Here is a 12,793-nt window from a genome sequence, read left to right as displayed (position 1 = left end):
TCTATTTCTAGTTCTCTAAGTTGTTCACAGATATATTCGACGGTCTCCATGAGTGAGACATTTGTATATAATGATGCTACATCTAAGGACATTATCGTTTGTTCTTTAGTTTGTTTTTGATCTTGTCAACGAACTGGAATACATCCTTCATTAGGTATATGTGTAATGGCTCGAAAATGGTTACTAATAGCCTTACTGGCATTTAGTAAGAGCGTGTATAAGATTGTCAGAGGATTCCTAGTCGTGCATTATTTGCCGACGCTGCGACTGGTTGGAAAATGCGGAGAGGTGGTCAGTGTATAGCATGGTGTCGTGGTATGAAAGAGAGCTGCAAAGGGCTAGCTTCGGTTGGTCCTTCACGACTCCCTGGCTGGGGTCCGAGAGATGGTGCAACACAGTGACTAGAGACGTTATCAGATATGGCTCAGAATAGAAGCCAGTGGCGATCCTGCTGTATTTTTCTTTTACTTTCTTCATAAAGAGTGGTTATAACTTTCTTAACTGAAAGAGTCTTCTGGTTGTACATTTCAGTTCCACCCATCATTACTCTTCTCCTTTTTTCATCCTTTTATTTTCTTTTATATGTACGCAGGTCCCCCCTTTCTCTTCCCATTCTTATTGTTTTGTGTGACGCGTATATATCCGGTGCCCATTTGTACCAATATGTATGTGTTTAAATAAATAGCGACAATAAGATGTTAATTAAAAAAGGAACGAATCGAGCGAAGAAATTTCTTTTCAATTAGTTATTCATCATGGCTCTACACTAATATATATATATATATATATATATATATATATATATATATGATTTACAATAATTAAATAACACTCATGGAGTAGATACGTTACGTAATGATTATATAATGACATCGATTATAAACTAAAATTAATTGGAAGAGAAGGATTAATACTAATCAAAGTTATTATTCGAAAATCAAGCGTTTGCTACGTTGCATAACATATAAAAAAGAGAAGAAAGAACTAACAAAATATTTTTTGATGAATGGTTAGTAATATAGTAGTTATGTAAGAATCAAGAGACGAATGAAGAAAATAAGTAAAATACAAAAATGGAAGGAATAAGATAATTGTTTACCGAAATTATGCTACAAACTCCGCTATACCGATGGCCAAGGTAGCAAGAATGGTTGTACAAATTTATTTTGGATACAAAGGTTTGGTTTGTGAATATGAATTGCGATGGCTTCAGCTATGTGCAATAGACGAGCTCGTAAACCATGTGGCACATCTGATGGAATATGGTAGATAACCTTAAAAGCTTGGTTCAGTTCAACATGATGACCTGTGTCCACCAAGTGAGCGAGAATAGAACTCTTAATCACCTTTATCTGTCCTTTGGACAACCATGACGGATGGTTTTCTGTTATTCGTTGACGAACTTGCCGAATTGTACGCCCTATATAACTGGCTCCACAGGAGCAGTTGAATTGGTAAATACACATAGATGTGGCGAATTCAGGCAATTCGTCTTTATTAACAGTTCTTATTGTGGGGCGGTTGTAGAAGACGGTACTCAGTCGGGCTGCATTAAATGTTTTCTGTACTGCCCTTCTTAACCTCTGTGTCAAGATTTCTTCAGTAGCATCATTTAAGAATTGTAACTTTAGGGACAGTACCTTCTTCGGAACAGTAAGTAACTTTGTCCTTCTTTTCGTCTCCGTCATGTGTTTGTCGATGAATTTCATTGGATACCCATTCTTACTAAGCAAGTTTCGAATATTAGCCAATTCATCTAAAATAATGTCATCCGAGCAAATCATTCTAGCACGATGAGTCAGGATCTTTATTAAGTTTCTTTTGTATTTCATTGGTACTGCGCTATAGAAATGAGTGTACTGTCCAACTGTAGATTTTCTATGTAATCCTCTTTTTAATGTTCCGTCTATTCTTCTGGTTAGTTGGACATCTAGAAACGATATACTACCATTCTGTTCTTCTTCTAGTGTAAAAGTAATTGATGGGTGGATATTATTAAATATATTAAGGATGTTCTCCTTTTCATGTTCTTTCTCTAATACTATGAAAGTATCATCTATATAGCGACAATATGATGTTAGATGGCTAATTGTGTCTTTGAGTGGACCATTTTCTAGTTTTGCCAGAAAAATGTCTGCCAGTATAGGGCCCAATGGTGACCCCATGGCTACCCCATCTAATTGTCTATAATACTCATTGTCGAATCGGAATTGAACATTCATTGTGCATCTAAGAATTAGCTGTTTTATTGCGGATACGGGAATTACCGTTTCTAAGTTCCTCTCTGTTAATTCATTGCAAATAAAATCTACCGTTTCAAGTAGAGGAATGTTGGTGAATAGGGACGTTACATCTAATGATATCATAAATTTATTCTTGAGCGATAGATTTTTTACATTATTGACAAATTCAAAGGAATCCTTGACACTATGTTTAACAATTTCTTTGTGGAGCGGTTTGAGAATTTGCACCAACCATTTTGCTATAGTGTGGTAGGCTGAGTTATTCATATCTAAAACGGGTCGAAGGGGCAAGCCACTTTTATGTATTTTTGGCAAGCCATATAGCCTTGGTGTTCTCGTTCCTGTAGGTTTTAACATTTCGAACACTTTTTCTGAGATGAAACCCTGTTGTTTGATTTGTTTCAACGAATCTATTATTTGCTTTTCAATCTTGTCTGCCAAGTCATTCTTCACTACTAGTTTCTGAAATTTACTTTGATCATTTAAAAGGGCTTTCATCTTGTTTATATAGTTGTTTTTATCCATGAGTACTATCCCATAACCTTTGTCTGGTTTAGTGATTAATAAATTGTCATTAGTTTTAAGTTTTCTTAGAGCTTCCTTATGTTTATTCGTCAAAATTCCTTTCGAATTATGTCCATGATTTAAGTATCTAAAGCAACAGTCCACTAGTGTTGATTTGAAACTTTCGACATTATCTTTTGAAGAAGATACTAATTCTGCTGTTTGGGTATACAGATTTTCAAACTGAATTTCGACGTCCATCTTATTAACAGTCTTCTTAAAATCACAAAACTTAGGGCCTAATGATAACGCTTCTAACTCAGTCATATCAAGCTTTATACTGGAAAAATTGTGTACGTACTGACCTGGATTAGGTGGGAATTTCATTTCAGGAACCTGTTTGTCTAGATATTTCTTAAGTTTCATATTTTTCTTTTCTTTTCTTGAGTTCACCACCAGCTTAACATAGTCCAGATATTGTTTTCTTAACTTAACAGGGAGCTCTTCAACCGCGTAAATTCGCTCGTTGACATTTTTTGACATCTCGGTAATATATGAATTTAGAGAATCAATTTGATTAAGCGCATAGCGTTTGAGAGTCCTTCCATTTGGTCGAACTCTAGAGCGACGTAACGATTTCCAATACAATTTGGGATACAAGTTAGTTTCAATGCACTGCTTTATAAAATCAACATTTGTTTTCGCTTCACTGAGCCTTGTGCTATATTTCAGATACTCGTTGAGAACCTTTAGCGCAAATGAATGCTCAGAACATTTTAATAAAGTGAAAATTCCCATTTTGACATTTGTTAATTAAAAAAAAAGGAACGAATCGAGCGAAGAGATATTGTTTTCTTAATTTATTGCGGATACGGGAATTACGGTTTCTATGTGCCTCTCTGTTAATGCATTGCAAATAAAATCTGCCGTTTCAAGTTGAGGAATGTTGGTGAATAAGGAAAATACATCTAATGATATAATAAATTTATTCTTGAGTGATAGATTTTTTATATTATCGTATTGGAAATCTTTACGTCGCTCTATAGTTCGACCAAATGGAAGGACTCTCAAACGCTATGCGCTTAATCAAATCGATTCCCCAAATTCATATATTACTGAGATATCACAAAATGTCAACGAGCGAATTTACGCGGTTGAAGAGCTCCCTGGTAAATTAAGAAAACAATATCTGGACTATGTTAAGCTAGTGGTTAACTCAAGAAAAGAAAAATACGAAACTTAAAAAATATCTAGACAAACAGATTCCGATTTGACAATGAATATTATAGACAATTGGATGGGGTAGCCATGGGGTCACCATTGGGCCCTATACTGGCAGACATTTTTCTGGCAAAACTAGAAAATGGTCCACTCAAAGACACAATTAGCCATCTAACATCATATTGTCGCTATATAGATGATACTTTCATAGTATTAGAGAAAGAACATGAAAAGGAGAACATCCTTAATATATTTAATAACACCCACCCATCAATTACTTTTACACTAGAAGAAGAACAGAATGGTAGTATATCGTTTCTAGATGTCCAACTAACCAGAAGAGTAGATGGAACATTAAAAAGAGGGTTACATAGAAAATCTACAGTTGGACAGTACACTCATTTCTATAGCGCAGTACCAATGAAATACAAAAGAAACTTAATAAAGATCCTGACTCATCGTGCTAGAATGATTTGCTCGGATGACATTATTTTAGATGAATTGGCTAATATTCGAAACTTGCTTAGTAAGAATGGGTATCCAATGAAATTCATCGACAAACACATGACGGAGACGAAAAGAAGGACAAAGTTACTTACTGTTCCGAAGAAGGTACTGTTCCTAAAGTTACAATTCTTAAATGATGCTACTGAAGAAATCTTGACACAGAGGTTAAGAAGGGCAGTACAGAAAACATTTAATGCAGCCCGACTGAGTACCGTCTTCTACAACCGCCCCACAATAAGAACTGTTAATAAAGACGAATTGCCTGAATTCGCCACATCTATGTGTATTTACCAATTCAACTGCTCCTGTGGAGCCAGTTATATAGGGCGTACAATTCGGCAAGTTCGTCAACGAATAACAGAAAACCATCCGTCATGGTTGTCCAAAGGACAGATAAAGGTGATTAAGAGTTCTATTCTCGCTCACTTGGTGGACACAGGTCATCATGTTGAACTGAACCAAGCTTTTAAGGTTATCTACCATATTCCATCAGATGTGCCACATGGTTTACGAGCTCGTCTATTGCACATAGCTGAAGCCATCGCAATTCATATTCACAAACCAAACCTTTGTATCCAAAATAAATTTGTACAACCATTCTTGCTACCTTGGCCATCGGTATAGCGGAGTTTGTAGCATAATTTCGGTAAACAATTATCTTATTCCTTCCATTTTTGTATTTTACTTATTTTCTTCATTCGTCTCTTGATTCTTACATAACTACTATATTACTAACCATTCATCAAAAAATATTTTGTTAGTTCTTTCTTCTCTTTTTTATATGTTATGCAACGTAGCAAACGCTTGATTTTCGAATAATAACTTTGATTAGTATTAATCCTTCTCTTCCAATTAATTTTAGTTTATAATCGATGTCATTATATAATCATTACGTAACGTATCTACTCCATGAGTGTTATTTAATTATTGTAAATCATATATATATATATATATTAGTGTAGAGCCATGATGAATAACTAATTGAAAAGAAATTTCTTCGCACGATTCGTTCCTTGTTATCGTACAATTGTTACGTAAATAAACTATTCATATTCGTGTTTCTCTTTTCATTAGCTTTATTTTGACCTTTGACTTCTTTTTTGACACAGATACAAGAACGAAGAATATTCTCAATAAATTCTCTTAAGCTCATACAATTATATATTAGAATTATTAATCCGAAAATAAGCCACGTCTAATTTACAAATTCTTAGAACACTTCTCAATATAATTTGCTTCACAAGAGCATTTGAATTCATATACACATAAAGAGGTGATTAGTCTATGTAATCTATATTTCAATCTTAGAATGACCATCAGATGTGTAGAAAACATTAATTGTAGTTTCCCTACGCTAAAGGTTCTTTGGATTGCTCTATGCAACTCTAAGGAATTATTTTAACCTGGTATCAAAATGTTTAAAGGGTGAACTAAAAACAGTAGCAAGTATGGTACACTATTAAAGATTATGTAAATAATGATTTACAGCTCACAGTGCTCTATATAGAAAATATTTAGTCAATACCAGAAACTGTCACACATAACTTACCTCTGTCTACAATGGTATTTTCTTCTTTATTTCTATTGCAAAAGAATGAAATTAATCGGGAGATTGTATTATTATAATTCGTATAATTGATAATTTTTTAAAAACGAAAATATATTGCAGCATTTAAAGACAAACTTTTAAGTGAGATTACTGAATATAGTCAATGGCGTCATGGACTGAATCCATATTTTGGTTTAACCACCCCTTGTTTCCTTCTGTCCTAATCCTAAACTAGACAGCATTATCCGCCGAAATATGTAACAGTTGGGCATTTGTAACACATTTCCCAATCATCTCAGCCGATGACAACTTATTACCTCATCAAGTGATTTAGCATCCTTAGCTCGCAGTCTATGCCTAATTATAACATTCCTCACTCGGTGATACCAACATACATGAGCAGTTAGTGTACTTCTTTGGTAAGCCTTTCAACGACATTGTCACGAAACCTCTTGATTAACAGAGTCAAATACCGTCTTAAGGTTAAGAAAGACAACTATTATTGGGGGCAAATAAGTACTTATTCGTTCTAAAACTTGACGAAGATTAAACATTTAGTCGATACATCCACAGTCAGGTTTACATCAACTGATTCTCCAAAGTTTTTGTTTCACGAACGTTAGTTTAGCGTTAGATAATTATGAAGGCTATTATTTCGGATATCACATCAGTCAAACTGATTCCACTATGATTGCCTGAGACGATCCTTGTCCTTTCTCCTTGACCATAACGATCGCTGATTAAAACCAGACGGATGGGAATACGTCGAGCTCTCAACCTCTATCTAGTGTTTGTTGGTTTATTAACTGCAAGTGGACCACTATCCTTGAACATCTATAGCGTTACTCTACCAAGACCTGCTGCTTAGCCTCGCTTTAGGTTCCCTATAGGCTTTCTAATCTCAAGTGTTCAGAAACAAGTCAGTCTCTCATGTATGTCGCTTGAAAATAACGTGCAACTGCAGTTCGTTTGGTACAAGGAAGCACCAGATAAATATGCGCCGCACAAATCTCATTCGATTTGTGTGAAGGCTGTGATACTGCCCAGATGCCAAAACTGAAGCAGGTGGTTTTCTTAGGGGGCCACATCCGGAGCCTTTGACCTAACGGTCTGATCCACAAGGCAGTGGAGCATCGTGAGGAGATGCAGTCCCATGATAGCTGGTGACCGACGATTGATTCATACTCCATTTGTTATCTCAGGATACTGGAGCCCATGTGCACCATCGGTTTGGAATCTGGGTTTTCCAACTCCCCTAGGTGGACGCGCCGTGTCCACCAACCCGGATGAAGAGTCGGGTATTCACTTTTCTTTCTCTCGATTTCGTAATCAACACCCGTGGTGCGAGGAGGCAGTGAGTAGGACTTTCCTGGCAGAGGCTATATAGGCGTGGCCATGTGAGAGCATTTCGAGATGGAGAGCGGACCCTCCCCACTCTCAGCTGTACCAGGGCGTTTGATAGGTTGAGACAATATAAGGCAAGTTTCCCAGTTGATCTTAGTTTATCGATCTGAGTCTACTACAGTGATGATGTCCAAGCGCCCAGCAAACGCATCTTTTACTGGAACCAAGCTGCAGTTACTGAGAGTGTAGGCAGAAACGACGAAAGGGCAATAGTGTATGCTTTTGTCTCTAATTTCTTACTATCCCATCAAGACGGACAGAATAAAAGCAACTACTGGCAGGAATCCAGTCAGGAATTGCCTTTTATTTTTAGACCTGGGGCGAGACTATAACCCAAACAACCAATAAAGGGGAAATAAAGTAGAAAATGCATTGGAAAATAAATAATAATAAAATAAATAAATAACCGTCGAACTTCCGATTTTTGCCCTAAATATCCAACTAATTGCCGCCTTTCAACCTAAATATCCGACGAACTGCCGACTTTTACCCTAAATATCCGACGAATTAATTCATGGACGAGCCAATCAGAAGCCGGAATGAGGTTTTGGTGAAAGATTAATTCATCTTAAAAACTATAACTAACTTGGCATTATACGACGTAAGGAATATCCTTAGGTTTGCCGACCCGATATCGACTTGCGTTTTCAAACCAGTAATTATATCCAGCAAAGATTGACACGCTGAACTTTGCTGATCACTACTTTCCAGATTGAAGAAATTGAAACTCAAATAGATAATTACGCAGATCCATAGAGCAACTGCTGTAGTTATCAAAGGGCGTACATGGAACAAATTTTCAAAACCTATAAGTACATAAGAAGGTAGATGACGACGCTTACTTGTAACGACCATCTATGTGATTAATATACGCGCCGTTTTAGTAGGACGTTTCGGTTCTGCCTGACGAATTGCTACATTCTTCATTAACTATCCTTGCAACATAATCACGTTTGACGTTAAGATGGATAAAGTTAGGTTTTGTATTGACCAATGGCAAATCCGTTTCGTACTTTATTCTTTTCAGGTTCATCTACGAATTTCTGAGTAGAAGTTACCACTTAAGCACTTCCATGTTTACCAATTCCTTCCGTTTTCAGTGGTATATGTCCCTATTACTTTAAAACTAGGCGCTGAATTGTACCGCTTACTCCTTATTATACGGCGATTTCAAGATACATAAATGCGCTTCATGGTAGACTGTATATTATGATAAGCCTTGGTGAGGAGTCTTAGCAGGTAGATTGCACGCTATTTGTGACTTCTGACAGCAAACATGTCAACACACATAGGATATCTTGCCACTTTGAAGATTGCTTGTTGAAGCCCCGTATTCAGAAGACAACCCATAATAATAACAGAATGGGGTCTGATGAAATTCCCATTACTAAACTACGAATTTGACAGTATATGATGTTGTCAAACTGAAACGTCCTAAACAGCAGTCGTTGGAGTTCTGGTGCTTGTGAAGAGAGCAGATCAGAATACCAGAAAATTGCCTTTGATTGCAAGTTGTATGTCACCAAGCAATGGTTTTACATCGAAACCAACATCCACCAGCTAGGGACATTCATACTTTGTCATCAAACTATGGTGAATCTTTCTAAGTATACGTATTTGAGGGTTTTTAAATTTTCATACAATCATTAATGACAAGCTGTATACATAAGCTTTGAAATATATATATTTGTGAACAACTTCATAAAACTATTCTGCTGTGGACAGAATCGACACACAAAACGACCCGGGTGTTCGATGAACATCGAGTGCGGAGGACTAGTATGTTATTTCCCAGTTCCTAAAAGGTGGTGGGATATTTGCGATAACCCGCCACATGAAATGTTTACCGAACCTGTGTGTTGTAAATAAACATAACCCAAAGCGGCACTAACACTCCATTCGTTGTTCCATAAAACCCCGTTTGTCACAATTTTTGGATCCGTCATATAGTGAACATACACCAAACGAAATAGAAACATGTCGATAGCGAATAATCGACTGCATCACTGACTACATTAATGAACTGAATGAGAATTATTGATATTTTTCAACTTCTCCCGACTGAATAAACAACCAGTAGCTTGCTTATGATAGCATGATGTTAGTATGGATAGATGTATTTAAAAGAGTGACACATTAAATGATGGACAGTTTTTCTATAAACAGTATATAATCCATGGCAGAAATAAGGCTAAAATTGGTTATTTCCTGGCACATCATTCAAAAAGAGCAGTAGTATTTTTCCTCGTCGAGTGAATCTTTTAGTTCTGATATTATCCTAAGGTATAAAGGCTTTTATATAACTATTTAGATTGAATTTTCATTTACAGCAGCAAAGAATTTCCAGTCCTGGGTGTCTAGTGTTTATCACCTATAGAGCTTTGGTGACGCTTATTCTAGAAACCAGCTTCTTGTTTCTCTCCTAAGCTTAAAGAGTTTTTTGTGTTCTATCTGTGAGCTCACCTAACAGTTTTGATGGCGCAAACAAAACATCGGTATGGTAGCCCCCGTGTTTTTGTAGTCGTTCGAAAACAAGGTGAGATTCCCTACCCGGACATGTGATCAAGACGTCATCGACACATGAGTGTAACAAGCTGAGACCTCAAAAGACCTCTTCAGTGAATCTGTCGAGAGTTTGTGCATCATTTCGTAAATCGAAAGGCATACACAAAAGTTTATATAGTCTTGTGATGATGGCGACTTCAACGATGTAGCCTGTAGCCATAAGAATTCAGTTATACGCTTTCAAAAAACCAGTTGCACATCCCAAGGTAGCTGTCAACTCGTGAGTGTGCGGCAAGGGGTAACGATCGGGAGTAGTTTCCGCATTCAGTTGCCGATAATCACCAGTCGGATGTCAATCACTACTGTTCCTTTTAGGGACAATAAGCGAGAGAGATGCCCATGGGCTGTTTGATGGCCCAATAATTCCATAATCTATCATGTGCTCCAATTAGTTTTTGACCAGCCTTAGCCTTCCGGGAGCTAGTCGAAGCGCTTTCGGAAGTAGAGGTGGACCTGTAGTCGTGATATGATATGCAACATTGCTGGTTATACACAGTTATTTAGTTAGCGCTTGGTACAGATCAGGGTACTTATCGAGTATCTGTAGATAGAATGGATCGATTATATAATTTACAACCGGAAAATGAAGTTACACAACAGACGATTCAGTATTTTCATCTAAACTCCGTTTGCTCGGGTCGATGAGTAGATTATAGTGTTGTAGCAGGTCTATACCAATGATTGGAATTGAGACATCTACAACGAGGAGCCAGTGAACGGGTTTGCGTAAACCCACATTTAGATGAACATATTTCATATAGCAATCGGTTTTCCATTCGCTGCCTGCAGGTTGAAGACCGGTTCATGTAGGTAGTTGTAGAAATTCACCGGTAGAACGCTTATTTCTGCGCCAGTATCATTGAGATAGCGAACTTTCGTCACCACGTCAGTGATGTATAACAGGTGGCTATGTTCATAGGCTACGGTTACCGTCAACACAAACCGGAAAGAAGTTTCACGAAAAGTTATTCATGTCGGACTGTTTGGAGATTGGGAGACTCCAGGGTTTCCTGCAATTTCTAGAATACTTACCTCACTTATGGTGATGCTAGAACCAATCAAGACCATCTAACTCTCGTGGTATGGTGACATCTTTTCCATAACGAGCATCTACAAGAAATTTGAGAGCGTATACTATCATGATGAACATTAAGATGACGAGTGAGAGTATGACAGAGGTCTGTGACGTCACTCCGCGTCGTCTGAGCCTTTCGGTTGACTGAATACATCTCGGCGTTGGAATCTGTGGTGATCTCCAGAATCCGATCGGCAAATGCAGCCAGTTCATCTACAGCGTTATTTCGAAATGAGAGAATGACTGCCTGCACCTGTTTAGGAAGCAAACACATGAAGAGCCGCCTAGATAGACACTCGTCTAACTTTCTTAGACCAATGACACCTCGCATACGTCGCAACATTTCTGCCACTGAGCGATATTGTAGATCGATGTTATTGAGGAGTTGATCTAACCTTCGTCAATCAGTAAGATCTCCACGCTGAAGAATAACCTTTTTAGAGTTTCCTAAGGTTGTGACACATCTCTAGTAAACATACTAGGCGTGATGTACGTGTTAAAGTTTCACTGTAGTGCTCTCACTGCTACTAGGTATTGTGCACGTGTGTCTGTCACGCCGTGCTCGTGGAGGTCTGATTCTGCGTAGCAGAACGAAGATTATACTCATCAGTGGAATATTCTACATGCAATCGTTTCTGCTAATAAATAGTCGTTACCTCTAACTGAAGTTCGAAACATTGTGAGTCTGACTGGGAGATTTGCGACTCTTCAAAACCTAAATGCTCTGATCCAGTATCCTTTTCAGTGATTTCAATGTTAAATTTGTTTGAACCGACTTGAAAATCACTAGGGTGGGTCAGTGTCACAAGTGAGCGAACAGATAGCCACCACTATCTCCTATGACTACGTTCAGAAAGCCTTTGATTCCCAGTGACCAACTTCGAAAATAAGGAGAGATATCGTATAGCATGGGAATACAAAATTGTTTCGAAAAATGAACCATATCGACACCAACCGTCAAACAAGTTCCTAACAAGTGTCATTGCAGTTTATAAAAAAATATGGAAATCCACCTTTGGTAATAATGTCTAAAAGATTATCCTTGCTTATGATTCTACGTCTAGATCGTATAAACAGCAAACCCGAAAAGGGTAGGTCGAATCCAGACCTAGATGTCCATGTACTGATCAAATGTTTATTTTTCGGCGGGTTTTCAAGCATAAGTAAACATTCAGATGCTCAACCGTTATCTGATTTTCTAACCTTAAGAGGCTATTCGACTCCAGTGAGAAGGATTCTATTGCAGCTTTTCCTTAAAAGGTGTACCACATTAAAGATCTCTATTTGAACACAAATGAACGAGTCTATGTCTTAAAATTGCATCAGTTGTTAACTTCGTAGGGTGTTCACCAAGTGATATAGACTATTCTCAGATTTACTTACTTTGGACTAATGCGTACCGTGAGTGATAATGCTTGGATTTTTAAAGGTTAGTCCCCTGACAGGAAGCCCATTTATCCAATTAAAATAATATGATAGCATAGTTCGGTCTAGTGATGACGCTAACAGGACTTAGTCTTCTAATTATGTTCAGTATACCATTCTTCCTTTCTATGAGCGAAATGCTCCTACAAGACTAGTTCGCATCGACTAATGCCAGGAAGCAAAATAATTGAGCACATTCACCATTCCACCCACCTTGGGAGTCTCATCAACCCCGGTGAGATAGTCAGATGGATCTTCAGTGCCGATCAACAAAACTCACCTGGTTTGTGTGCATGATAA

The 12,793-nt window shown here is 37.6% G+C and overlaps 1 protein-coding gene across 2 annotated transcripts in view; it reads right to left on the bottom strand.

Moving 5' to 3' along the window:
- The window catches only part of Smp_175120.1 (Alpha-(1,6)-fucosyltransferase (EC 2.4.1.68) (Glycoprotein 6-alpha-L-fucosyltransferase) (GDP-fucose--glycoprotein fucosyltransferase) (GDP-L-Fuc:N-acetyl-beta-D-glucosaminide alpha1,6-fucosyltransferase) (alpha1-6FucT) (Fucosyltransferase 8), putative), a gene marked incomplete at both ends in the record, with an annotated part of 64,915 nt that extends 56,632 nt beyond the window's left edge, over nt 1–8,283 (bottom strand). For both annotated transcript variants that reach the window (XM_018798697.1, XM_018798709.1), the window contains one exon: nt 8,015–8,283. In XM_018798697.1, the coding sequence (XP_018646687.1) occupies nt 8,015–8,283 (269 nt within the window). The remainder of the gene's footprint in view (nt 1–8,014) is intronic.
- Between the last annotated feature and the right edge of the window lie 4,510 nt (nt 8,284–12,793).

This window comes from Schistosoma mansoni (assembly GCF_000237925.1).
Source record: "Schistosoma mansoni, WGS project CABG00000000 data, supercontig 0151, strain Puerto Rico, whole genome shotgun sequence".
Lineage (NCBI taxonomy): Eukaryota > Metazoa > Platyhelminthes > Trematoda > Strigeidida > Schistosomatidae > Schistosoma > Schistosoma mansoni.
Note: the sequence above shows the minus strand (reverse complement) of the source record. Positions and strands in the feature narration are given on the sequence as shown.